Source organism: Parasteatoda tepidariorum, chromosome 3 (genome assembly GCF_982258835.1).
Source record: "Parasteatoda tepidariorum strain Cologne lab strain chromosome 3, Ptep-v5.0, whole genome shotgun sequence".
Lineage (NCBI taxonomy): Eukaryota > Metazoa > Arthropoda > Arachnida > Araneae > Theridiidae > Parasteatoda > Parasteatoda tepidariorum.
In genome coordinates, this window is record NC_141757.1 from 82,169,614 (window position 1) to 82,196,926 (window position 27,313).

Genomic DNA, 27,313 nt, shown 5'->3' on the forward strand with positions numbered 1-27,313 from the left:
ATTGGATCAAAAAAAAAAATGACAGTATTCATTATTTTCTTCTTGCTTGCATTAGAACTGGAATACATAAAAATAAATTTTTTTGTTATATTCCTTGCAAAAGATATTCTACAATTTTGAATAAAAAATTGAGATTGAAAAGAAAATCGCATGAAGGGAATAACTATTTATTTCACAGTGAATATTGTGTTACAATTTTTATATCCACTTTTTTTTCATGCAAGAAATTGTTATTTTTGTTTCATAAATGCAAATTCTCTGGCATAATAATTTGACATTCAAAATTATTGAAGAAAGTTCAGTATATCCTAGTTTATAAGTCAACTTTTTAATTTACGAATTTTTTATTTTACGAAAATCAAGCGATTGACTTACTGGCAATAAGTTGGACATGACTAAGACTGACTAAATAAATTTTTTTTTTAATGTTAGAAATTTTCAAATTTAGTTTTTTTCAGTGGTTGAATTATACACCTACCTGAGATACCAGAAATTTGCTATCTGTTAATCAAAAATGCGGGGTCGACTAATACACTGAGATACATGGTATTCATTAAAGAAATATAACAGTTTAAAAAAAATTATGAAAAAAAAACTGATAAAAATAAACATAATCACATAATATAAGTAACATAAATTAAAGTGGATACAACTGTAATTTGAAAAATAAAATAAATATTTAATGATTATCAACATGCTTAATACTATTTGATATAAAAGAGTTTCCTAAATAAAAAATTTCATAATATAAAAATATACATTAAAGGGCATTTATTTAAAACATTTCAAATAAAAGCAATACTATTATATTAAATAATCTATAGCTATTTTAATTTGTACAAAAAGGTAAAACTCAACAAATTTATTGATACTTTTAAAATAATACATGTGAATAAAAACATCTCATTATGATTATAATACAACTATGATATATATATATATATAAAAGATATCTTACACAGAATTTATAGAAAATTGTATTTATAAAAGAATTAAATATTATTTCCAGACTATAGCCTTCTTTTCTTTCAAGCGTCTATCCTGAAGTTCTTTGAAATGTGAAATAAGTTCATCAAAATTTATAAAAGAAGGAGGTTTACGATCTTCTTTTGATCTACAAAAATAAAAATAAAATTAAATGATTGAAGATGGAATAGCAATTGAAAAGGGTAAGAGTAAAATCAAAGAAAACTGAATCTCATTTATTATTGATTGCAATAGAGTTGTCATGCCATTAATAAGCATTATATATTTGAAAATTATTTCATCTTAATCCTGTATAATCATTTTATGAATGAATGATAACTTCCATTGAAACTTTTTCTCAGTTACACACTTGTAACATAAATAAGTATTCTAATTATAGATTTGAAATGCAAAATAAATATTAATTAATGTGATATAATTGTTCTTAATGAGCACTGAAGGCCAGTGTTTATAAACATAATATGAAATGCATATTAAGTTTTATCTTTCATTAAATAATGTTAAACTATTCTTTTTTATAGTAATTGACTGGATTTTTGATAAATAGATAAATAATGGTCCCTCCTTGTGATGAGTGGTGACTATGTTTTTCCACTTCTAATCTGAATTAACTATCGTTATTTTTACACTTTGATTTTGAATGACGTAATTAATAGAAAATTATATTTCCTAGCTCAGGTTCTTCGTGTGATGGGTTGAAAAGCTTTTATTGTTAACATGTTTGTTCAAAGACTTGGCAGGATTATAATTGGTCCATATTTACAGCGGAATAAAGCATTAAATAAGTGAAAATTTTGTAGGAAAAATACTTTTAGTGATATTTTAGTTAATTTACAAAAAATCAGCTTTACGATATTTAGAAACATAAGAAAACTGTTTACAAAGTACATTCTTTTATTATAAACAGGCTAATTTAAAGACATGCATAAAAATATCAGAAATGATTTACAAATGTAAAAATAAATGTATCAATGAAATTAAATAAAGATTTGGAATGAAAGTGATCATTATATCGCAGTTTAATATATTGTAATCTAAGTTATGAAAAAATTAACATTTACCTACAATAAAATAATATTCAAACAAATGAAATTATAATAAAACTAAGAACATAATAATAGTTAACTTTTAAAGATTGAATTACTTTAAAATACTATTTATCTGAGAAAAATTATTTTGACTGTAAAAAAAAAAAAATGAAAAGTTTAATAAATAAAGTAACTATTTTTTTGCTATTGCATAGATTTTTTAATAAATAAATTTACTAACTTTGACTTTAATGGAGGCATGAGTTGAACGTTTGGTACACAAGCCAGCCTGTTTTTCAGAGTATGGAATGCATCACTTTGAGGTAGTAGCATTAGAAGACCATAAAGACTCTTTACTAAATAAGGATTTTGCTGTGCATCTAGTAACTGTAATCTCATAACTGAATAAAACAAAAAAATGTAGTTACTAAAAACTACAATCATAGTTTTCAATGCATAATTAAAAATTATTCACAAAAATAGAATATATTTTGAAAATATTTATTAACTGAAATGTAATTGTACTTAATTTAATATAGTTATTATAGTAAGTTATTTCGAAAATTGACATCACTATGACATAATATATTTATTCCACCTATGGATGATTTCATAGTGATTGACATTACATTTTGAAAAAATTTCTTATTTTTAAACTTTTATTTACTGATATATATTTAATAATTTTTTTAAAAATTATATGAAATGTTTTTTAGTAGCCTAATAGTATTATGCACATAAGAAAAAAGTAAGAGAAATAAATTTTTTATTTAGTTTAAAAATATAAAATGTAACTGACATTACATAGAAAGAATAGGAGTAAAGCCTCATGTTTTTATTTTGAAATTCTCCTTCTATAAGCAATAATGGAATTGATTTTTTAAACTTATTTTAAAAAAAAGTTAAATTAACAAGAACATTGCAAGTACACATGAAATGACAAATAAAAACTGAGAAAAAGCTCTGGTGGCTGAGGTTACAAATATATTAAAACTTTAATAAAATTTTTTATTATCATTAAAAAATACTTCAAAAACGATTTTATACCTAAAATAGTTAATAAAAAACGAAGAAATTTTTTAATGGAGAGACGCTATCTAATGTTTATTGTTTTGTTATGTTGTCCTTCATATCATGGAATTGTCCTTATATGTAATGCAAATAATAACAATTTTGAATCAGAATGTATGAATTTTAATTTTATATGAATATATATTTATATGAATTTTAATTTTAAATAAGACTATCTGTCTAATACTTAATGCTTACCGTTTCAGGGATTTTGAAAAACTTTACAGAAATTGAGGATTTAAAAGCATAACAATTCTGATAAATTTAATTGCATGATACAACGAATAACACTAACAAGCATAAAATTTGCACTAGGTCCAAAACAATTAAAATTTTGGGTGAAAAGTAAAATATAAAAAATAAGAAAAATAACTTTTGTAACAAAAAAATATGAAATATTTATAATCAATTTCTAGCAATTATTATAATCGTAAAGGGAATAAAATAGAATATGAAACTTACAAGTAAAAATTGGTGATTCTATGAGCTGCACTAATTTATCAATCTCTGTTAAAAAATCAACTGTTACTTCAATATCACCACTGTTTATAAGGTTAAGATTAATTTATACACATTTTTAATAAGCATACATTGAAAAAAATGTTAAATTTTTATAATTAAATTTGTTTAAGTCATATTATTTTTATGTATAAGTATTAGTTAACATTATTTCTATTTATAATTTTAAAATCATACCCCAAAATCGGAAAATGAACAATAGTTTCTCATCAACTTTCAACGTTATCTTCAGTATTTCAGCTACATAAAAACTACCTCGTCAAAATTTTTTATTTCAAAAACTTATTATTTCACAATAAGATAAGAATACTTATAGAAATATAGGTTAATCATAATTATAATTGATGTATTTAAAAATCTATAGAGAAAAAATTGAAGAACAAAACTCAACTGAATTTTATCAGGCTATGTTTACTATTTAAAGCATAAAAAAAATAGTTAATAGTTAAGTTTTTTTCTCCAGTGATCAAAATGGCTATGTAAGTCAATTTGTAAGGTAAAATATAAATAGTAAGTACTTAAACAAACATTTTTTTCAAGTTAGATGTTACAAACATTATGTCAGATGTTACAAGAGCATATTATATTACTAACTTCTTTATCAGGATGGTATAGTCAAAAGATTAAGGTCCTGATATGTGACATGGAAAGTAACAAGTTCATGTTCTGAAACCAAAGAAAAATTTAGTGCTCACTCAAACCAGGGCGAGGATTTTATTTCTTCTAGGAAACTGTACGGAATGGCAAAAACTAAAAATAACCTACTTATTGTTTACCAATAAGTATTAAAACAAGCTTAAATTTTATAAATTAAAGTTTCAATTCTCGAATATAATTTTTTTAAAAAATAAATATTTTCATAAATTTTAGATGCATACAAAATTTTAAAATCTATATGTCATATTAGTTATGAGTCATACAAAAAATTTTAAATCTATATAACAACATTAACATATTAAATCTACATATTATTTAAGAGTCAGTTTGAGTATTCATATTTAACACTACTTGATTATGATTATAAAAATATTTAAATATTTGATTCTTTTTTTTTTTTAAAAAAAAAAGAGTTTCTTCCACTTGGGTTAAAAAAATCTATTTGTTCTGCCGTGGTTTTTTGCATGGTTTCTCTCCTTCAGAAGTTTATGCTTCTAAGTAACTGAAGCAGCTAATTGCCATAGAGCGAATAATTTAATTATTGAAGCAGGTAAGAATTATATTTAAGGAATAACAAAATTCAAATACATTGCCTTAACAGAAAAATCTGTGTCTGACATTATACAGTTCAGGTCTGATATAATTGCTGAAATGTTCAATGTTAGTCAAAAATTCATTTGTGAATGTAAATGCAATGGCTATAACAAAATTTTAAATTTTTGCATTTGTTGCACCTATTTTACCACCGAAAATGTTTTACTACCTGTAGTACTTTGTCGCTTAAAAAAAAAAAAAAAACATTGAATTTTTTAAATGTTGAAAATCAGACTTTTGGTTGAAATAGTACTTTAAAATAATTTTCTTAATTTAAAATTAATTTTCTTATACTGGCTAACACAGGTACTATTAAAGTTATTATTTAAATAATGTTGAAGAATGGTGTTATCAAACTTGTCAACCTCAAATTCGAAAAGCCTGAGACTTACTGTGACAGTAGCATAGTACTACCTAAGCTGAGTAAGCTAAGCTATAATAAAAATATAAACAAATAAATTCACATTCCTTATATTAAATTTATTTAGGTAGCTTTTTTATCCTTAAAAATTGAAAAATATTAAATTAAACTATTGTTTTAAAATAGACTGACTGGGAGAATTAAAATTTTTTAAAAATGTTTTGTAAAAGCTTTTACGATTTCTTTTTTTTTTTTGGTTTCTCTTCCATGTTAACAAATTCTTCAAATTTAACAAAATATAGACTTATGTATAGATTTTTTTGGATTAGGCTGAATATTCCCTCATTGGTTGCATCAGTATAGGAAATGGTTAATTACTGAAGTATGTTTAATTTGGCCAACACATTGGCATTACACACACAGAGGCATTAATTTTTCTGCTACAGACTTTACATTAAATAAAAAAATTTTGAAATGTATTTTCAGAGTAAAGCAAAAAAACTTGAGTTTATAGAATATTAAGAGACAAGTGTTATCATATTTTCATGAAACTTCGACTTACACAGAAAAACTATCAACAAAAAACTTGGTGCTTGAAAAAGTAAGAATTGAATTATTATTTAAATTAGCTATTTTAGTATGAATTAACACATAATTTTAAAAAGAGAAATTCTCCGCAATATGGTTGTTTGTTGATACCATTTTCTGGTTTATCCACAGACATAATTTATCAAGTTTATCAATAATGTTTGAGAAAAAAAAAAAGGATAAACCAAAGTTGAGCAACTACAAAATCATTGATCTGAAAGAAAGTTTTGGGGGCTGCATGCAAAGTGAGCATGAACCTGCCAATTCATACATTTATTCGATGAAAAAAATATCCTGGGAATATACATGGGTGGCCTTATTTCCTGAGATTGGATACAAAAGCCTGAGAGCAGGCAGGTCTGTGTCACTCTACTCTTATAAATACAGCAAAGATACATTTTATTCTTTCGGTACTAAAATCAGCTTTTATATGCACCACATCTTAATTTTAATAACATTTAAAAGGATACAAAAGCTGTAAAAGATCACAGGCATGTTTGTAAGTTTGAGCTAAAAGACACAAAGATACAGTGGCAACTGGACTATGGCACCAAGAGAGGTACAGGCACTTAAATAATGACCAGCTACTCTATTTAAATACAAAAAAAGCAATATTATATACATACATATATATATAAAAGACAAACTCAGAGTAAAAAGTTAATATTTTTACAATTATAAGTAGGATAGCAAAAATAATTTCCTACTTAGAATAAGAAATAAGGTAACTTAAATAGTCAACAAAAAGAAATAATCATGTTTCATATGGTTTTAGTAATAAACAAAGAGAGAGAAATAATATTTCCAAGTATAAGCAAATTTTAGTTAGCAGAGATCTACTAATCCCAGTAGCCATGGCACTTAAAAAAATTGTTGAGTAATGCTTTAGTAAAATTTGTTATGCTTTTAGTTTTAAATCTGAATAATTTTGTAAATACAATTTTTTTCTTGTATATTAGTTGCATTTTTTCAGAGTGGTGTGTGCTTTAAAAATACATACAATACTTCTGATCAATTCATTTATTTACAGACAATATAACATTAAAAATACAAAAAACTCAATGCAAATCTGAATAATTTATTTTCAAATAACTAGTGTTATAATTCATTTTGTGATTCAAACAGTAAATTGAATTAAAAAAATATTTCATAAATTTATAAATTATACTATACAAGTGTTAAGCATACAAATTTTATAAGCAATTGTTTTTGTAAATTTCATTCTAGATTAATAATTTACTAATAGTGCAAGCAAAACAAAGCAGAAATTCTAGAGTAGGTAATAGAGTAAATTAATTTTTAATTCTGCATAATATTCAAGAGCAATCTTAATAAAACTTAAAAATAAAACCAAGGATTAAAGCTGATTACAAAATATCAGAGTAACTATATAAAAAATAGTAAATTATTTACCTCTGTTTTCAGCTCTTTTAATTGGTTTCTAAGCTCAAAAAGTTCTGTGGAGGTTAGAAGGATGTTATTTAAGGTATGAACCATATGACATGAAAAACGAGAATCGTTGTAAATGACTAGAATTTCAGATAAAGTGAGATAGATTTCTTCAGCATTCAATAATATGCAGAGCTGCCTATAAAGATATTAATTCAAAATATGAATGTGGAATCATTAGTCTTTTATTAAATGATTTCATGTGATCTCAAATAATATTTGATTTCATTACAAAAAATGTTGACAAATATGCCACCTAAGACAAAAATAATTTTTAACACTGAAGACTTTGTACATGCCAATTTAACATTAGCATTGAAAGAAAACAATCATTCAAAATAATACTAATCTTGTTATAAATAATAAGGTTACATCTTTAATTAATCCTAAACAATAAGGTTCATTACGGTATAGTTTACATCAGTGGTTACACATAGCAAAACTACCGTAAATGTTACTTTTTTTTTCTTCAATGTTTGCAGTATTCTACTTTTTTTTTAAAAAAAGTGGCCGATTAAGCAGTGCAACAAAAAAAAAATAAATAAATAAATAATAATAATAAAAAAACAGTAGTTTGTAGTGATTTCTAGCATCTACTTTTAAAATTAGTTTAGTAAAGAATCACTTTTAGTTTAGTAATGAATCACTTTTTTTTGAATATGATTGGTACAAATCATTGCAGGTTTGTCAATAACGTAAGGAGAACATTCCTGTGATTGTGCATTAATAAAAACATGTACACTAGCCCTTATCACTTTAGCCACACCTTCAAATGCGAACGCACATTCAAGAAACATTGATGTTATTTCAATTTAAGGGATTATATTTTCAGTAATTTTTGATGTATTTCATTTCTTAGGGGAAACAAAAGAGCATTAAACACTTAAAAAAATGCAAATATCTGATTATTTCTTAAACAAAATATTCACTGCCGAGAAGGTAGGCCCTTTTCATTGGATGTTGTAGGTTAAAGGAATAAAATCCTATAAAATGGTTTAGAATAACAAACTTGTTCATGTAAATATGGATAAATATTTCTTAATAATTCTTCAAGTTCATATGAGCCAATTTTTTATTCAAAACAATTTTAAACAAGAGTTAAAATTAAGTTTTTCAGTGAAGTTTATCTCCTAAAAGTAGTCAAATGGTAACTACATTTTAAAATAAGTTTGAAGTCACTACAGTTAAAAAAAGGAGTTGTAGGTGAAATTAATTACATTTCTAATAGACCAGTAGATAACAATAAAAATAATGTAGTTTTTCAAACCACTGATTGTAACTATATATATGTTATCTTAAACCCCATTATTGATTAATTTTCAAAAGTAATATCACTTAAATGAACCTAATATTACATTTTATCAACCAAAATATTTAAATTAATTACATTAAACTATTATACATAAATTAAATTATAAAAATAAAATATAATAGATAAGTGTTAAAAGCTGTTTATGTAAGTGAAATTTCGATCAAAAATAAATAAATAAAACTTGAATAAGTTTATGCAATTGTAATAATTTGTTTCATAGAAAAAAGACAGTTTTTTACCTAATAATAAATGGGCATTTGGTTTCAAATAATTGATTATTAGTATTGAATAAATGCAAGAGAGACATCATAAAACTAGTGAAATAACTATTGAGATTAGCAGGTGCTTTCAGTTTTAATTCTTTCATCAAGTAACTCGAGGCAACATTTTCTAAACCACAATGGTATTTCATTCCAGCTGATGACTTTGATATTTCAGCTAAAACTTCAAGATCTAAAAGAACTACCTAAATAAAAAATAAATAATTGCAAAAATTGAAATTACAATTTAATAAAATATAGTAACTTGTTGCATTGGACTTAACTAAGAAATTAGATGTTATTGTTGCTCACAAAGATAGAACAGTAGCTCTAAATACATAAAGAAACCGGTTTTTTTGAAATAGGAAAGACTACATCTGAAATCTCAAAAAAAGCCGGCACTAACACTTAAAGGGTAAAGTAGTATTTATGCTATATTAGCAGTTACTTGAGATCATACAATATTCTTACATGTAATATAGTTTTTAGTGAGCAAAAAATATCTTTCAATTGAAGGAAATGATTAAGTTCTTAAGATTTATCAAACAAAGTTAATAAAATATTCTAAAAATTTTAAATTAAGAAAAAACTAAATGTAAATATAATTTAAAAAAGTAATGGAATGCTCGATTTTATTAGTTTAATTAAGTACCCTATAAATTTAATAGAAATTCAACCAATTTATAAAATAATTTTAATGAACAAGAAATACTTTTTAATTAAAAGGAATGATTAAGTTCAACAGCTTTGCCAAAAATTGTTAGAAAGATATTTCAAATTTTTCCTACCTCATCAGAGGGATCAGATAAGGTTTGAAGAAGAACAGGAAATATATCTTCAACGTACATGAATAACTGCAAAATAAAAAGACATAGTATTATTTCCATTTTTTAATTATCAAATTTTATAATACCTAATGAATTTAAAACTGGTGATATTTGCAAAATGACAAATATTTTGGTGAAGAAAATTGCTAATAAACATTTATTCCTTACTGTTTGATCAATTAAAATAACACAAGTACACTCATTTTATAGAGTTCTAAAAAGTTTTATTGTGTATATATATATATATATATATATATATATATATATATATATATATATATATATATATATATATATATATATATATATATATATATATATATATATATATACATATTTATATATATATATATATATATATATATATATATATATATATACATATTTATTTATATATATATATATATATATATATATATATATATATATATATATATATATATATATATATATATATATATATATATGTTCAAAATGAAGAATAAAACAAAGAAAAATAATAGACAAATAAAAAAAGGGGGGGGGAATAAGTAAAAAAAATAACAAACAGTTAAAAAAAAAAAAGAAAAAAAAAGGGTTAAATTTTATTTCAAAAACCGGAAAAAAAAGATATAATCTTTTCTTCAGCCCACACGATTATATCCGCAAAACAGAGTGCTTTCTAATGTTGTATCAATAAAGCCAAAGCAAAATATATTAATACAATAGTGTGAGGAGCACTCAAAAATTTTCTTATAAAAATAACAACAAATAAAATAGATCACAAAAAGTAAAATAAAAAAACATTAAAAAGGGGACTATAAAGTGAGTAGCAAAATCAGATCAACTTACATGGGCAGAAAATTTTTTAAGAATGATTTAAAAATGCTTTCGCAGAAAGATTGCAGATTACAAAATATGAAAACAAAAGCGCAAATTGATTGTAACAAGAGGGTTTTTAAGTGTCGTTCTTACTGCACTGCTGAAGTGATTTGTTATTCTGAGCTTTGATTTGTTAGTTACCAAGGATGGGCCCGAAATGGATGTGCGCAAGGTAATATTATACTGGATAATTTTAGAAATTGATCATAAGTAGTTTTAGAAGATAGATATTTATTTAAGAAAACATATAAAATAGAAAAGAGAAAAATAAATTGCCTGAATAAACATAAAAATAAACATAAATTTATACAATTTTTTTGTGATCTATTTTATTTGTTGTTATTTTTATAAAAAATTTTTTGAGTGCTCCTCACACTATTGTATTAATATATTTTGCTTCGGTTTTATTGATACAATATCAGAAAGCACTCTGTTTCGCGGATATAATCGTGTGGGCTGAAGAAAAGATTATATGTTTTTTTTTTCCGGTTTTTTAAATAAAATTTCACCCTTTTTTTTATAAACTGTTTGTTACTTTTTTACTTATTATTTCCCCCCCCCCCTTTTTTTCATTTGTCTATTATTTTTCTTTGTTTTATTCTTCATTTTGAACATATCTAATGAATTCTGTTTACTTGCAGCTTAAGCGCATTAAATGAAACTTATTGTTTTTCTTAACTTTCTTCGTGTTTTCTTGTATTTATATATATATATATACAGGGGAGGTATGGTATATATATATATATATATATATATATATATATATATATATATATATATATATATATATATATATATATATATATATATATATATATAATTTTTGAAAACAATGAAACTGCCATTTCTATAAAAAATTAAAAACACAAACAGCATTTTAAAAGAGAATATTTAATATTATGTATTATTTTGCTCCCTAATCTTTCAATAACATTTTTTATCAGGCATAAACTAAATTAAAAGTAAAAGTATTTTGTCGACTTATATATAATAGTGCATACTAAATAAGATCCAGTTTAAAAGACACATTCAGCTTAACATTCTTTATCTAACAAACCAATTACTTAATGTACTATTATATCATATATTATATTGAACTTCATAAAAAACACTATTTTTTCACCTAATGGAGCAATAATGGATTTATTCTGATCTAGCATAGAATTTCAATGAATCATGAGAAATTCTACAAGAAAATTTGTTTTATAATGAGTCAAAAACATTTTATCTGATTTTTAACAATTTAATCAATGAAATATTTGTACAGTAGGGAACCGATTATCCGGAACGGTTGGGACCATCGCTATTCCGGATAACTGATTTTTTCGGCTTTCTGAATTGCTACAAAAAGCCGTTTTTTTATTATTAAACCCAACTAAAAATAAAAAGAAATTTGGAAATAATCTTAAAAATAAGAAAAAACGATGAAGTAATACACTAATGATTATTTCCAAAATGATGGTAAGGTAAACATCTTTAAAAAAAGAAAGAAAAATCGTAAAATCTTATGAGGAAAAAAAAGGTTTTTTTTTTAAATGGCGAGAAAATTTATCGAACTTCGTTCCGGTTTTTTGGTTTTCCTGTTTTCTGATTTCCGCATACTGATTTCTGTACTGTATAATTAAAAAATAAAAATAAAAGACATGTGCACCTTATCTGGAATCTGTATTAGCAAATGATGTATCCACCTCAAGACAGCAATGCGAGTTTGTATGGAATCATATTTAATTTGTTTTGTTAAAACAATAACCAATGACTTTAAGTCTAGTTGGTTATCAAGCTGATCCATTAAAGGAGCTTCAATTTTATCGGCTAACGCTGCATCATCAGCACTTTCACAAGTAAGTTGTTGCTTTTGCTGAACAACCAATTTCATAAGATCACTGTTTACAGTTTTAGCTGTCTCGATTATATCTTAATTCATTAAGAACTTGAAACCAAGTAAATTTGAAAAAAATACAATATACTTATTACATTATTATTTCATAATTCAAACAAAAATGAGAAAGTAAATCCTTAACAAAGGTTAACTAATGTAAGTTTTATGCAGACAATAATTTCGAAGTCAAATCATTGAATGCATTTCTTTTTCCAAACTATAAAAAATTATTTATCTAAAATTGCAACAGGTTGAGAATCAATTATATGAAAAATAGTATTATAATTAAGATTGAACTTTAAATTTTATTTTATCTTTTTAGTAATGATAGTATATCAAGTATCTTAATTCAATGATTGACTATTTACTTTATAAACACATAAAAATACTAAATAATTCATGAAGATAATATTTTTAATGCAATTCTTTTAAAATAAGAATAAGTTTCTAGTTAAATGACTAAGTGATAAGAGTAAAATAGATTGGATGAAATGTAAAAAAAAGAAGGAAATACTTTTATAATTATTTTAACTTCCTTTTTTTTTACAATTATTTTAACTTTTTTTTTTTTACAATTAATTTCACTTTTTTCTTTTTGTACATTATTGCAACAAAGAATTAGATAGCAGAAAAAGAATTAATTAGTACTGAATAAATTCCATTATTTAAACAAAACTAATTGAAATTTTAGAATATTTGTTTTACTTTATTCATTGTGTACATTACAGTAGTGTTCTTAATGTATGTTGTTAAAACCATGATATTTATTAACTAGGTTCAAAAGAACACATTTCAATGAATAAAATGAAAGAAAAATATTAATAAGTTTTCGAATAAATAAATTACATTCATAAAATTTTTTGTCAATTGACAAAGTAAAATTCTCTTTCTGTCTAAAGAGGACTCTTAACATCAGTTAAAAGAAAAAAAATATTTGTTGTCATATCAAATAATTTTACTTAACAAATTTAATTTATACTAATAAGTTTTTAGTACAAATTTAAGAAAAAGGATACTTCTTCTACTTTCTGTATCTTGGGCTAAGTTCGGAAGTACAGCGGTAAGTATACCAGATGAATATGGTAAAAGAGTGCAGCCAGCAAGTCTTACAAACTCCTTCAACCAGGTGAGAGCAGTGAACTGAACTAACTCTTCTGAAATGAGGAAACAACTGTTATTCTAAACACTATAAATCTTGAAATTAGAACATTAAAAATTATGAAAAAAACAAATGTACCTGTTGAATTTGCGTGAATTGTCAAGATGTTCACCATATCATTAAAATTGACTCTTCGTGGATTTTCAATTATACTTTTTAAAAATTCTCCAAGCACAGATTCACACCTAAAAAGATGCAAGGAGTACATTTGAAGGTAATTCTATATTTAGAAATGCAACTTAATGTTTTAGAATGCATTAAGAGATTGATTTGTTTTCGGTTTATAAAAAGAGATATCATAAATTAAAGACATGTAACATAGATAAATATTATGGATAAGTAAAACTAATTTTTACCATAAAATTATTTACTTTCTTATTCAAACCTACATAAACCCATTTCTAATTAAAAACTGAAGAAAATTAAATTGCATACTAATACACAGATTCATAGCAGATAAATAAATTTAAAATAGTTTTAAAAACCAACATAATAGATAGAAAACATAGATAAATATTATGGTTACGTAAAAATTTTCACTATAACATTTTTTACTTTCTTATTCATAACTACATAAACTCCCTTCTAATTAAAAACCCAAGAATATTAAACTGCATACTATTAGATTCATAGAATTTCAAAATAGCTTTAAAATCCAACATAATAGATAGATTTAAAATACGTATAGATCAATTTAAAATAGTTTTAAAATGCAGATTTAAAAAAGTTTAAAAAACAAACAAAACTAGGGAAAATAGCTCGTACAATTAAATGATATTATTAGTATAACTATAATCCGTATTAACATTCAATCAACATTAAGTATAATAAACATATCAATCTTTCAGTTCTCAAAAATCATACATTTTGCGGATCTCGGCTAATGGGTCTCCTAAAATCACAAATAAACCGTCTAAGATTTCAGGTAAAAAGACAAGCATGTTGATGTCTGGAACAGAATCCAAAGTTGAAACCTAGAAAAAAAAGGAAGAAGTTTCTAAAAGATAAGCAAATATTATTTTTTAATTTCACGCAGTCTATTATAACACGGAAAGTGGAAAATACATGCACTTAAAATATAGTAGAAACTCAATCAATCATTTCTTATGGAACCCTTCATTGCAACTGATGTAAACTGGAAAAAGACGAATATAGATAAACATAAAATGAAAATATGTAATAAGTAATGGACGTTGAAAACTAATAACTTTGAAACAAATATAAAAAATTCAGTTGGAATGAACACATTTAATCATTTAAAATGCTTGGAAATTTTGATATGAACACATTTTTTTTTTCCTCAGCGCAAACAATAAATTTTTGACAATTGTGACAGATTGCTCTTCATTTTCTGTAAGTACGCGTTATACAGAAAAATCCCCATTATTTTAAACGTCTCAAATTCTCCTTCAAATGTTGGCCCTGGTATTGGTTCCATTTTGCTGTCGTCATTGGAACAATTTAGTACTTCCTCAGTTTCTGAAATCATTTCTTGAATCTACAACACTATAAGTTTCGCATTTTCATCAACTGATGCATAAACATGAATTATACTGCTTGAGATGTTTTTTCCAAACTGAAACAAATCCTCATTTTTTTCGTCATCAATTGCATCAAGAGTTAATATTTTCTTCCCCAAACAAACTAACTTCAATATTTTCCTTAAAAGTCAATATAATTTCTGCCGGCTATTTAACAAAAACAATATTAGAATAGCATTAACGACAGTAATGTTAAAATAAGGCGATACATACAGGAAAACAAAATATACAGGAACAGTGAATCGAAGTTTGACTGTATTAAAAATTAAATTAAGGAATTATTTAAAGTTATTACATAAATTAAATAAGTTAATTAGTTACAGAATTTAAAGTAATAAAATAAGAAATAAGTTTATGTTGAAACAAAAATTATAACACTTATAAATTATATAAGCTACAGAATTTATTGAAGATAAAAAAAAATTACATAGCTAATTTTTTTTAAATGAAATTTACATAAGTAGAACAACAACAACAAAAAGTACTAAGTTATAAGTACTTTCACAACATTTTTCATACATATAATTTAATTCCACAATGATTTAGTTTTACCATACTAAATAAATCTATATGATCTATTTTGAGAGATGCTAGAAAATATGAATTAAAGCCAGTTTAAAATTACGTAACAAAAATGATAAATGAATCGAGTGCAATTTGAAAATTAAAGTGACAGAAAAGTATCGAAAGTGACAATATAGTAAGAAATATGTGTATTTATACCCATGATATAATAAACTGTCGAGTAAAAGGATTCTTGCAACAAATTCTTTCCCTCAATAATGGCATAAATGCTACAAGATCAAATGATGAACTTTCAGTCACTATATCCTAAAAAGAAGAAATCATTAAAACTGTATATGGAAATGGGAAGCAAAAAAAGCATTGCATAATGCATATTTTTAACTGTTGATGCCAACATAAGAGTAGAGCAAACAATGCATTTGCCCTGAGCTCTGCATTCCGAGGATTTTACAGGGCCTATACCTGTTCAAGAAAGATTTTTTTAAACTATTAAAAAAATTTCGAATTTATTTTTAATTTTATTTTTTATATTAAAATTTCAAAGCTTTTTTTGCTATTTCAATCATATAAGAAGTTAACTTAGAAGGCAGTGGTGTGAAAATTATCCACAGAAATTAAAATTAAAAAAAAATAATGAAAGGATATACATAATATAAGCATTATTTGATGATTATTTCAATTCAAAATTCTTGACTTCTAATTATGATCTAAAAATGATCATGGCGTACTATTATTTGAGACAGGCGTTTTAATTTCCTTTCGGAACTACCGTAACAGTCGAGTAATTTTTTTTGCGTACTCACGACTCTGAGATAGTGATAATTCAAAGCTGTAAAATTGAAAACTCATCCTTCTACCTCCCCTACTTCTAAGCTGAGTTACCTGTACTAATTGACTGACCACAGTCATAGGTAAGGGGATTGCCCACTGTGTGCGCCGATTTTCTTTAAAAAAAGGCAAGAAAATACATTGTGTATGTTTTTTACTCACTCACAAAAAAACTATAAAATATATTTTTAAACTCCGAAACAGCTTTACTATTTCAAAATGGTTTTATCATTTTATTTAACATGCATATTCTTATATCTTGATTCAATTACTATGTTGAAAATTTAAACTAATAATAATTTCAGTATGTAAATTTATGAAACCTTACTATGCAGTCATATAAATGTCATTTGTTTAAAGTAATTATTCATTTAAAAATAGTTTTCATGTTAGCTTAAAAATCAAATAAAGGTTGTTAAATTATCTAAACTGATTTGCTGATTCGTGAAACATTCTTATGTGAAAGTAAAACTTTGATCAATTAAATTTTTTTCTTTCAATTACAATTCAAATATTTCATCCACATTTATTTCTTTCAAATACAGCCATCCATCTAATATGCTTCGTTTACAAACTCATTTTTTTAACATTTAATCATTAATTACTTTAAAAACTTGTTAAATACTTATCACAGAATAGATTATTTAACAATGCAAAAAGTTTCTATTATTGCTTTAGAATCGTTGAAGTCATTAAAAAAATTGTGCACAAATTAATCATCAAGCAATGAAAAAAGAAAAACAGTATAAAAATCTAGCAAATCCCAACAGAGAAATAGGGAATGAAAACATCAAAACCAGTTTGAAGTTTCAAATCCATGAACCGCACTCTGGTTATCAGAAATGTACCAGAAAGTTGTAATGGATGTTGGTGCTTCCAAGCTCCTTTAGTCCCTTAATATGTTTTTGTAATCGGTCTACCTTACGCTGAAATGGATATTTTACATTTGCATTTCACCATAACTCACGGTCAGACAAACGTCATTCATTTTTTTAACCTACTAATTAGTCTGCTACATTTTATTTTGAAAAAAAAGAAAGAAAGTAATACAGCCGTTTCGTGAGGTTTTATAGTATATCGATGTACTACGAAATTTTTACGTCATTGTTTCAATTTCATTCAGTGTAGTTCACTCCACTCTATTCACAACAATTTTTTTTCGATAATATTTTTTAAAAAACAAGAGACAAAAAGCTATTAAATAATACAAATTTATACAGAAGGAATGAATCAAAAACCAATATTGCTTTTATAATAAATTTAAGATCTAATAAATTTTTTTTTAAAAAAATGGAAGTTTAAAACTCTCCCCTTATCAGTTTTTCAAAAACACATTTTTGGAAAAATAAGTACTCCAAAAAGAGGAGAAAATAGATACAAGAATTTCAGGTGAAAGAATACCACCTAGCGAGACGGGTAATTAAGAATTAGTCACATTTATCAGACTCTCCCAGTAAAGGATAAACTTGGGGGGAAAAAGTTTCTTTCCTCTCTTACTCGAAGGTATACAGAAACGCTTTTAAACTTATGTGCAGGGGTTTAAGATAACTTAACAACTAAAACAGAAAAAAAGTTAAATTTGAAAGAAAAAAAAAAGACAGCTTTTCTATTTTTTATTATTTTTCAATTATTTCAGAAAATGCTGTTGTTGTTAATTTACGTCGCACTAGAGCTGCACAATGGGCTATTGGCGACGGTCTGGGAAACATCCCGGAGGAGGATCCGAAGACATGCCATCACAATTTTGCTCCTCTGCGGACGGGATGGCACCCCCGCTTCGGTAGCCCGACGACCTGCGCGCACGAAGTCGAGCACTTTACGGTAGCACAGTTTAACGAGGACCAATAACGCACACCCTCGGTCCCTACGCAGACTGATCAAAGTGGTCACCCACCCGCACACTGACCGTAGCCAGTGATGCTTGACTTCGGTGATCTGCTGGGAACTGTGTCTTAACGATCAGTCCACTGCGGGACTATTTCAGAAAAGATAATAATTTAGCTCGCACGTTCAGCACCTTAGCAATTAATAAATTGAAGTGGAGTCAGTTCAAAAGGTGAACAGTCTTTCAAACCTTGTGTTTTTTCATAAAAATTTGCCAGTAACAGGTTATGATTATTCAGGTTTATTAGATAGAACATTTCTAGAACATTTTTGAACGCAAAGATGACATCAATATTTTAAGTAGAAATTTTTTTCTAGATCAAAACTTTGATCAGCTTCCATGAAATTTTGAAGCTGGTTGACTATCCCCATAGGATATGGAGATAGTTAAGGATAAATTTCAAAGAGGATTCATAGAATTGAAAAAGAAGCTGAAAATTCATGGGAGGGAAAACCATTAGGAGAAGTTTATTTGCTAAATAAAGAAATTTTACTGAAAATTAAAAAAAAAAAAAAGAAAAAAAAAGAAATAATAATTAAATTAAACACAGACAGGGATTATGGAGACAATTGTTAATCATGCAGTTTTCTGCATCTTTGCACAATTTATAGTTTAATATAATTTTCTACCTGATCATGAAACAATGTAGTACAAAAAATAAGATAACACAGAATTGGTATTAAATGTGAATATATAATTTGAAGATAACAACTTATGTCTTACCTTCATTAGTCTATCAACTAGCTCAGATCCATTTTTGACATTTTGATCTGGATCAGCAGAAAGCTACTTCAACCAGAATATGCAAAACAAATTAATAAAATATTTAAAAACAAAATTTAATTAAAAGTTTTGTGAAAATATTTCGTTTTGGTTAAAAAAGAAAATAATTACTACCCGACTAAGGGCATCAAATATGTCAGGAAAATATGGTAAAACAGAACCCCTGGCTACTTTCACGATATTGTAGAGAGTTTCACAAGCATAATATCTAACACGGCTATCTTGATCATTGAAACAGGAGAGTGAAGGTTGTACAAGCTCATCAACATACATGGATGTGTCCTAAAAGAAAGTCATTATTTAGTGCTAACCTATTTTCTTTTAATGACACATAAAAATTTAAGTAATTTTTAGCATTAATGAAAACACCAAAGGATTAAAAATGACTGATTAGATTTAAAATGTAAGTTTTGTAGCAAACTTGGATTAAAATAAAGTTTAATGATTGGTTTTGATGATTTAGTTGTAAGGAAAAAGAAGAGTTAAAATTTATGGTATCACTATGGGAAAGATATTTAAAGTGAAAATTTTAAAGTACAAGTCATGAATCACAAAGTTGTCCTGAGGGTGGTTAAATAAATATACTTGAAATATAGACGACAAGTTGCTATGAGCTCTATTGTATAGTTACTTTATAGAACACACTCTATATTTAAATGATGAAAAAAAGAAATTAAAACATTCTAATAGCTATCTAGATCATCATGCCCTTACATTTAAAATAATGAACAAGGTTATATGAAACGTTAATTTTTAAAGTTAAATTATTCGAAGCGGAGATTATTTAAGAAATTTTTACTGTTTTCATACATAAAAATTTATGATTTTCTTACTAGGTTTTTTTTCTTTAAACAATTTTCTGATTATAAATTCATTTAGTGTTATAATTTAGTTGTTATAAATAGTTAAAATTCTATCCTCTAATGGAAGCTAATGTTAGAAAAAATGTTTTTAAATAATATTTTATTAAGCAAAGAATATGTAGTAATGTGTTTAATCTATTCGTTACTGTAGCTTTTTTGAATTTTTGGAATTCTTACAATCATTTATTGGAAAATCTAGAAAAGGATTGGTAGAACTACACATGAAAATTTTAAACATTTAGCTTGTAATGTATGCATACCACCCAAATGAATTTTATTTTTAATAAAAACATTCCATTATAAATACTCCAAAGAAAAATACAAAAACTAGTCATATTTTAATGAACGTTCTTACTTTTCCTAATGCTATGGCTGTCGCTGCTAAACCAATAAGACCACCTTTCCGGCTATTGATGTTTTGAGACCGAGTAAAATCTTGTCCTAAAACACGGAGTAATTTTCGTATCTCCCCTATTTCACCAACTCGAAGAAAATCTCTCACCATCCTGAAATAGTTTTATGAAATTAAATAAAATTTTAGAATCAATAAATAAAAATATAAAATTAAGAAAATTAATGAATCTAACTTTTCGATTTCAAGTGCGGCAGTTTTTCTCTTTTCATATAGCTTATCATTAAGTGCACGAACACAATAAGTACTCAAGGGGGCATAGTCTTTTTCAGACATGTTTTTTATTTTGCTGTATGAAAAGGAAACTCGAAAATATGTATGAATAGATAACAAACTTGACAGTTTACATAGCAAAACTTCAGGAGGCCGAAAATCTAAACCTAAACATGCAGACTACAATCATCGAGTAAAGTTGTTTCAGCTAATGCATGATGCAACAATATGTTTTATTAAGGATATGTTTTTGAAGTTTCAGACTTAATTTAGCTATTATAATTTATAAAAATCATTATAAAACTGTTAAAATGTTCTTAAGTACTAATTTTATTTAACGCTGATAAATAAAAGTTTGCTACTTTTATTACAACATATACTATAACTTCTCCCTATTTATTTGTTTACTTTTTTTTCTGCTTATTTCTCGTTTTATTGAATTCACTGTTCATCTTTCATTAATAATAAAACTGTATTTTTTTTCTGATAACTTTAAAAATATGCACAATAAGGAAACTGTAACGACTTCTTTAACTTATTAAAATGGAAGGTAATGAAATGAACGTGTTCTCACAGGTAAATTCTGGAGAAGTAGTAAAAGGTGATCATTTAACGGAGAACATATCGCGGCAAAATAAAGGTGTATTTGGACATTTTGTTGAGGAATCTACTCTGAGAAATGTTTCATTAGATGAATTAGAAGAAGTTAGTGAGGTTGAATGTGTAACTGATGGTAACATTAGAAGAACACCTAGTTCTGTGAGCAGTGAACAACCTGAAACAGTTGCTGTTCTTGTAGAATGGCATAATAGCTACTTCAGATCATCAGAAGGCTTATTGAGAATTTGCCTATTGGTATGCTTGATTTTAAGAACTTATTTTCAATGAAAATTGATATAAAAATAGTTTAGCGACTTACAGTTGATAACTTTAATTTGCATTATGATCAATTATTAGAAATTCTAAATAAAGGAATATTTTCATATCGGTATCTACGTTTAAATAAATGCCAAGTTTGGCCCAAAAAATTTAAGGAAAAAAAATGCTAGAAGGCCTTAACTTGAAGAGTATGACTCATAGCATACCCTAGGCAAACCTTAACATATTTTTCTGAATTTTTGCAAGCTTAAAATCTTTTTGTTGCCTTGGTGATTGTAGTTGGCTTGAATTGATACTGATATGGAAATATCTAGAGCCCCTCTGTCAGGAAAATGGAAATACCTGAAATTCTTAGTAAATTTAAAAATACCGTTCCAAAACCAGGAATTATCAGGGTCACAGTCAACTTTGAAAAGTTTTGGAGTATTAGCAGTATAAAGTGAATATTTCCGTATTGATATCTGCAGCAAAAAAATTTGCAAAATTTTAATGACAACCAGCCTGTGACACACAAGGAATTAAAGAAAGAAAAAATTCTTCAGAGCAGGGAATCTAATTGAAGGGTACAACTTGTAGCTATCCCTAAACTAAAAATGTAATTTTAATTAATAATTTTTGATGCTTATAAAATCTTTTCGTGCATTGGCGAAGGTAGTTGGAGCTCACAGGAAACCATATTTAAATATGCCTAGTATAATGCTCACACACAACTTTATCAAGAATTTGTATCAATGTATTAATAATCAAACTATTTTATATAATCAATCTTATCCCATAAAACTTTATTCCAAGGTCCTATCATTTGTTTTTCTAGTCTTCAATGCTATTGTAATATACATAATAATGCTTACTTGCTTTGTTGATTTTCTACTTTCTACTGAACAAGCACTTTTTTAACTTCAAATTAGTTTTTTTTTAAAATTAAAAATGTTAGCCTTTTAAAAATATCTGTATTTGAAGCTATAAATAAAATGGTACTTAAGTATTTTCTGTCGACCATTTTTGTCAAATCTTTAAAGAACTTGAAAGTAACTCAAATTTAAATATTTCGTAATTTCTTCGTGCAATAAATTAGATTTGCATGTTGTCTATTTCTTTATGATCCACTATTATGCAAAAATAAATTTGAAAGATTCTGAAATGACTTAAGTGTGATGTTGGCGAAAATGGTCAACGAGATAATAAAACTAATATTGAATTTATTTGTTGTTTCTAATGCCATTTGCTATATACCAGCAAGTCTGCTTGGTTGAACCTTGCGAATTTAAGGCAAATGGTGCGTTTCTGTTTTTTTCAGTGGCGCCATCTATGACGAAGAATATGACTTCAGCCTCATACACACCATAGCCGTTTATAGGGCAGATTCATTCATACAGTCATTTATTAATCCGCATATCATAGTTTTGAGCTACACCAGAGAATGATCAATCTCCAATTCTCGAAGTTATTAATTAGTTATAAGAACATGGATTTTGTGACCTGACAGATTTAGCATGCCCCAGTCACCATTTACTACATGAGAAATTTATTTGATGAAGGTTTATTGTTTAATATTAGGATAAATTATGATATAAAAAAAACTATTTAAATCGAAAATTTGAACGATTTAAAAAAAATTAAATTGACTTTTAAATTCTTAATGTAAATCAAAACATTTATGTAATTTTTTAAATTATGATTAAAAATGTCTTTATTTTAATCCTGGAAATTTTCATGTTTGCTTGATTCTTGAGACTGTAAGTTTTTTTTGGAAAGTGGCCAATCTACATTTCCTTCTTAGATTTTAACCTTTGAAGTTTTAATATTTGTATGTAATTTAAAAATGTTATTATACTTAATAAAATATTTTGTGTTTCATATAGACATGCTGCTCTATAAGTTTAGGCTGCGTTACAAATGCTGGAGAGGTTTCTTCAGACGTTTTGGATATGCCATTCTCTTCATCTATCCGTGCACATATATTTGTTACAGTATTTGGAATTCTTTTGTCACTTTCCTTCTTTATTCTGGGGGTTACTTCCATTATTGAAAGCTTTCCAGTCTATTGGAATATTATTGTAAGTGATTATTTTGTTTTTATATTGTTTGCTCTATTTGCTAGCAGTGTTTTCATTATAGAAAAAAAAAATGGGTGAGAATTTCTCACCCTTTTTCAAAAACAGGGTGAGATTTCAAAAAGTTAAGTGAGATTTCTAAAAACTAAAAAAACACGAAAACTCTTGAAAGAAAATCATTTCTTTAATTATAATACATTTTTAACGTCTTCTATTTCCTAAAGCATTGAATATTTTTGGTGCATCATCATAGAAGATTTTGCCTTTACAAGGTATTTGTCCATCTTACATAAGTGCAAAAAAAAAATTTAACGTCTTACATGAAGAAACCTTACCTTCTGTAAGCACGTGGTTGCAGAGAAATGTGTTCTGAAAGGGGTTCCGTGGCTGTGTTCTGTTGTTCGAAAAGGTTTTGAACAATACTTGTAAATAGGGAAGCTAGATAATGGGGCAGATGTTGAAAATAATGAAAGGTCCAGGAAGAAAAGTGAAACGGATTTTATTTTAAATGGCGTAATTCGAAGCTTTTTCCAAAATGCGAGAAATTGGCAAATTTAGAAATTGATTTATAGGATGTGCGAATTTCTCTCGGTAATAATTTTTTAATGCGAGAAAGGAAAAAAATATGTGAGATTCTCGCGCTGTAGTGAAAACACTGGCTAGTTATTATTGTTTGTTCCTTATTATTGATTGATAAAGTATCCAGAAATGTATTTAAAAGATGTCAATGACTTTTTTAAAAAAGTTTGAAAAGAGATTTTCTTGTAATTGTACTTGTTCCTGTGAAATGCTATAGTTAAAATATATCTGCTTGGATGCTTCTTGTTTTTGTCCTTCTTTATTTATTTTTATTTTCTCATTTGCAAATTCTAGATTCTAACCTAAGCTAAGTGAACATTTTGGCACAGGTTTTGTAATTGGTATTTAACGAGATTTTCTCATGAAATGCTAATTACATGCCAAATTATGGCTACGCTTTCTCAATAGTAAAGGTGCCTGTCTAAAGTTTAGAAGAAAAAAAAGAAAAACTATTTCAATATATTTTTTTCAAAGCTGTATATTTTACCATTTAGACACGTGCTGTTAATGAATCAGACTAGTTCGACCTTTGTAAAAAGATTATGAAATTCCACCCTTTACAAAGAATATGTAATTAGTAGGAATTTAAAATTCAACCTTCATGAGTTATAAAATTCTAGTCTTATGTTTACTGAAATATGACTTATGACTATTTTAATAAAGTACTATTATTCTAAGTATTATATTCGAAATTATCCTTTCCACCAAGGAGGCTTGTGTTTGTGAGCATCTGCTTGGTCATTAATGTGTTAAGTATAGAAAAAAAAATGTTTTTATTTAATTTTTATTGTTTTTGTGTTGATTTGAATTTAGTATTTAAAAATTATCAAAGTAAATCAAGCTGAGCAAAGGTAAGATTTAAATACAAAGATAAAGGTCTAATATTTTAGTCTAGAAAAGCAGTGTATCTTAAGGATTAAATTCCAAACCATTCTTTCTACAAAGGAGGTTTGTAAGCCATGTGCTTGGTCATTATTGTGTTAGTTGTTTTTATCTAATTTATAATTGTTTTCGTGTCGATTTGAATAAAAAAAAAACTATTGAAGTAGACCAAGCTGGGTAAAGATCAGATATTTTTACTTCTAGTATGGTAAAGTTGTTTATGGGAAGTATACATCTGTGAAATTTCTATTATAACGAAATTAAACTTAAATTAAAGAGCATAGTTGAAGAAAATTTCAGACACTCTACAAATTGGCCACCTGATTTGCCTCTAAGGTAAAACATGTCCCATTTAAGTTTATTTACTTTTAAACTAACAGCACTTTCTCATGATTTGTTATTTAATGGTTAGGTTAAAAATCTTTTTTTTTTTTAAATTTTAATAATTTTTTTCCTCTATTTTTTAAGAATTAAAAAAAGAATAATTGATTTTTATTATATTTTTTATTTAAATGAAATGTATTGTTTAAAAAGTTTACAAGCTTTTAATTTAAATCAAAAATTTTTAAATTTTAATAACAATTTTTTTAAAAAATCTTGTAATTTAAGTTTTAAATTACAATGTTTTTTAAGATATTTGTAATTTAAAATTTAGTTTAAATTCTGTAATTCTTTCAAATTTATAATTTAAGGTTTAAATTTTTAATTTAAGATTAGTTTGAATTGTAAATTTTATAATTTAAAACTTAATTAAAGTTTTGTATTTTTTTTAAAATTGTAATTTAAATTAAAATTTTGTAATTTTTTTAAAAAATGATCCATATATTTTAATTAAAGAATAGAAAAATTAAATACTTAATTTTTGTTTTTAAAAATTTAAATTGAATAAATTATATTTAATAGCTATCAATTTTTTTAGAAAAGAAAATTAGAGTGAAAATTCAAATGTCTCAGCTGGAATTTGAACTCTGGACCTCTTTAGTATAAGGTATACAGCCTAACTGTTAACCCCACAAATGCACATGAGCTGGAAAGTTTTGTTAGTTTAAAAGTAAATGAGCCAGCTTATTTTATCCAAGGGGCAGATCAGATGGCTAATTTGTAGATTTCACCCAGGTTTTTTAATTTAATTTTGTTTTGATAGGAACTTTTTAGATGCATACTTCCTTTGTTAGTAAAATGAAATAATTTGACCAAAATAAAAATCTAATTTTCGTGCTGGGTAAAGCTGGTAAAGAAATCTGAAATTTATTTGCATTTATGTATCTTTAGTTATTTATTTACATTTATATATCTAATGGTTAATTAATTTAACAATCATTGGGAACTTTTTAAATCATGAAACGTAAAAATTTTATGAATGCTTTTAGATGAGGTTCAAAGGGTAAAACTGTCTTTTAATTTGTTTTTTAATTTTGTCATTAATTTCAGGGAAAAAAAGTATATTATAATCATACTCTTCCATTTACGAACATTTGCATTCATAATCAGTACTTAATTAATTAGGTTATTTATTTAATGCTTTTAGGACGCTGCTCTCCATGGAAGTTTATGTGCCCTTTTACTCTTTACCTCAGCAATGCTTCTTCATGCTGAACATTTTGCTCGCAATGCAGAAATATTAATTTCTGAATGGACCAAGTTACAGTTATCATTGGCTGCTGTAAGTTCACTGTTGTTTGGTGAAAAATTTAATTAGTGTTTTACTTTTTCTAAAACATAAATTCGATCTTCTTGCTTATTTTTTTTTGTTATTATATTTTGTTTTAATCATTGAATTTTTCAGGTATTTGGCTTCCTTGCAACCTTAATATGTGTTTTCATTACAATTACACGTTCCTGTGCAAGCAAAACACCCTCTATTCCAGAAGACATAATGTTGACCTCACTTAGGTCTAGTTAACCTGACATTTTTCGTAATTATGTTTTTTAGATATATACAAAACTGCTTTATTGAAGTTATTGTTTTGGATCATAGCTATAACTGTTCTTCTGCTCTACAATATTTATAATCTTGTGGTGCCATACTTTGTGATCAAATTGTGTATTATGTGTAAAAATGTATCAATGCTTATCTGTGTTTGAATCTCATGTGTTTCTTTTTATTGGAGATTATATACTCTTAAATATTTACTGAGCTGCTACTTTACTGGAGGAAAAACAAAAAGTGGTGGCAAAATATTTTGTGCTGTGAGGAATAACACATAAGTCGTCATTATAGTTAATTTATAACATACATATAAGGTAAACTTCCTGGTTATCTTTTTTTTTTTGTAATGATAAACATTATAGTTTGAAAGTAGATATGGAAGGACAT

General features: G+C 25.9%; 2 protein-coding genes across 3 annotated transcripts; one reads left to right on the top strand and one right to left on the bottom strand.

Annotated features, from left to right (window-relative positions):
- Positions 1–20,815, bottom strand: LOC107447968 (protein VAC14 homolog). Of its 2 annotated transcripts, XM_071182208.2 has the most exons (17): positions 20,565–20,798; positions 20,333–20,483; positions 19,229–19,396; positions 19,055–19,117; positions 15,817–15,924; positions 14,417–14,526; positions 13,631–13,737; positions 13,410–13,547; positions 12,166–12,428; positions 9,615–9,680; positions 8,806–9,032; positions 7,219–7,393; positions 6,276–6,394; positions 3,549–3,628; positions 2,257–2,416; positions 959–1,114; positions 1–57 (listed from the first exon to the last, which is right to left on the bottom strand). In XM_071182208.2, the coding sequence occupies exons 1-16, from the start codon at positions 20,663–20,665 to the stop codon at positions 1,000–1,002; spliced, it is 2,151 nt and encodes a 716-aa protein (XP_071038309.1). In that variant the 5' UTR covers positions 20,666–20,798; the 3' UTR covers positions 1–57; positions 959–999. The 2 variants fall into 2 exon arrangements, with proteins under 2 accessions (XP_071038309.1, XP_015918510.1); XM_016063024.4 differs by lacking the exon at positions 1–57 and having other exon boundaries at positions 848–1,114; positions 20,565–20,815.
- LOC107447969 (uncharacterized) lies at positions 20,798–27,313 on the top strand. Its single transcript, XM_016063025.5, has 4 exons — positions 20,798–21,457; positions 23,344–23,538; positions 26,525–26,659; positions 26,783–27,313. Exons 1-4 carry the CDS (start codon positions 21,146–21,148, stop codon positions 26,897–26,899), a joined length of 759 nt encoding a protein of 252 aa, XP_015918511.1. The 5' UTR covers positions 20,798–21,145; the 3' UTR covers positions 26,900–27,313.

Bases quoted from the DNA above. Each gene is read 5' to 3' on its own strand.
- LOC107447968 (XM_071182208.2), bottom strand. From the start codon at position 20,665: ATGTCTGAAAAAGACTATGCCCCCTTGAGTACTTATTGTGTTCGTGCA. The intron at 20,484-20,564 runs GTTAGATTCATT...AAACTATTTCAG, and splicing joins GCCGCACTTGAAATCGAAAA to GATGGTGAGAGATTTTCTTC. The intron at 19,118-19,228 runs GTAGTAATTATT...TGGTTGAAGTAG, and splicing joins TATTTGATGCCCTTAGTCGG to CTTTCTGCTGATCCAGATCA.
- LOC107447969 (XM_016063025.5), top strand. From the start codon at position 21,146: ATGGAAGGTAATGAAATGAACGTGTTCTCACAGGTAAATTCTGGAGAA. The intron at 21,458-23,343 runs GTATGCTTGATT...TGTTTCATATAG, and splicing joins TATTGAGAATTTGCCTATTG to ACATGCTGCTCTATAAGTTT. The intron at 23,539-26,524 runs GTAAGTGATTAT...TAATGCTTTTAG, and splicing joins CAGTCTATTGGAATATTATT to GACGCTGCTCTCCATGGAAG.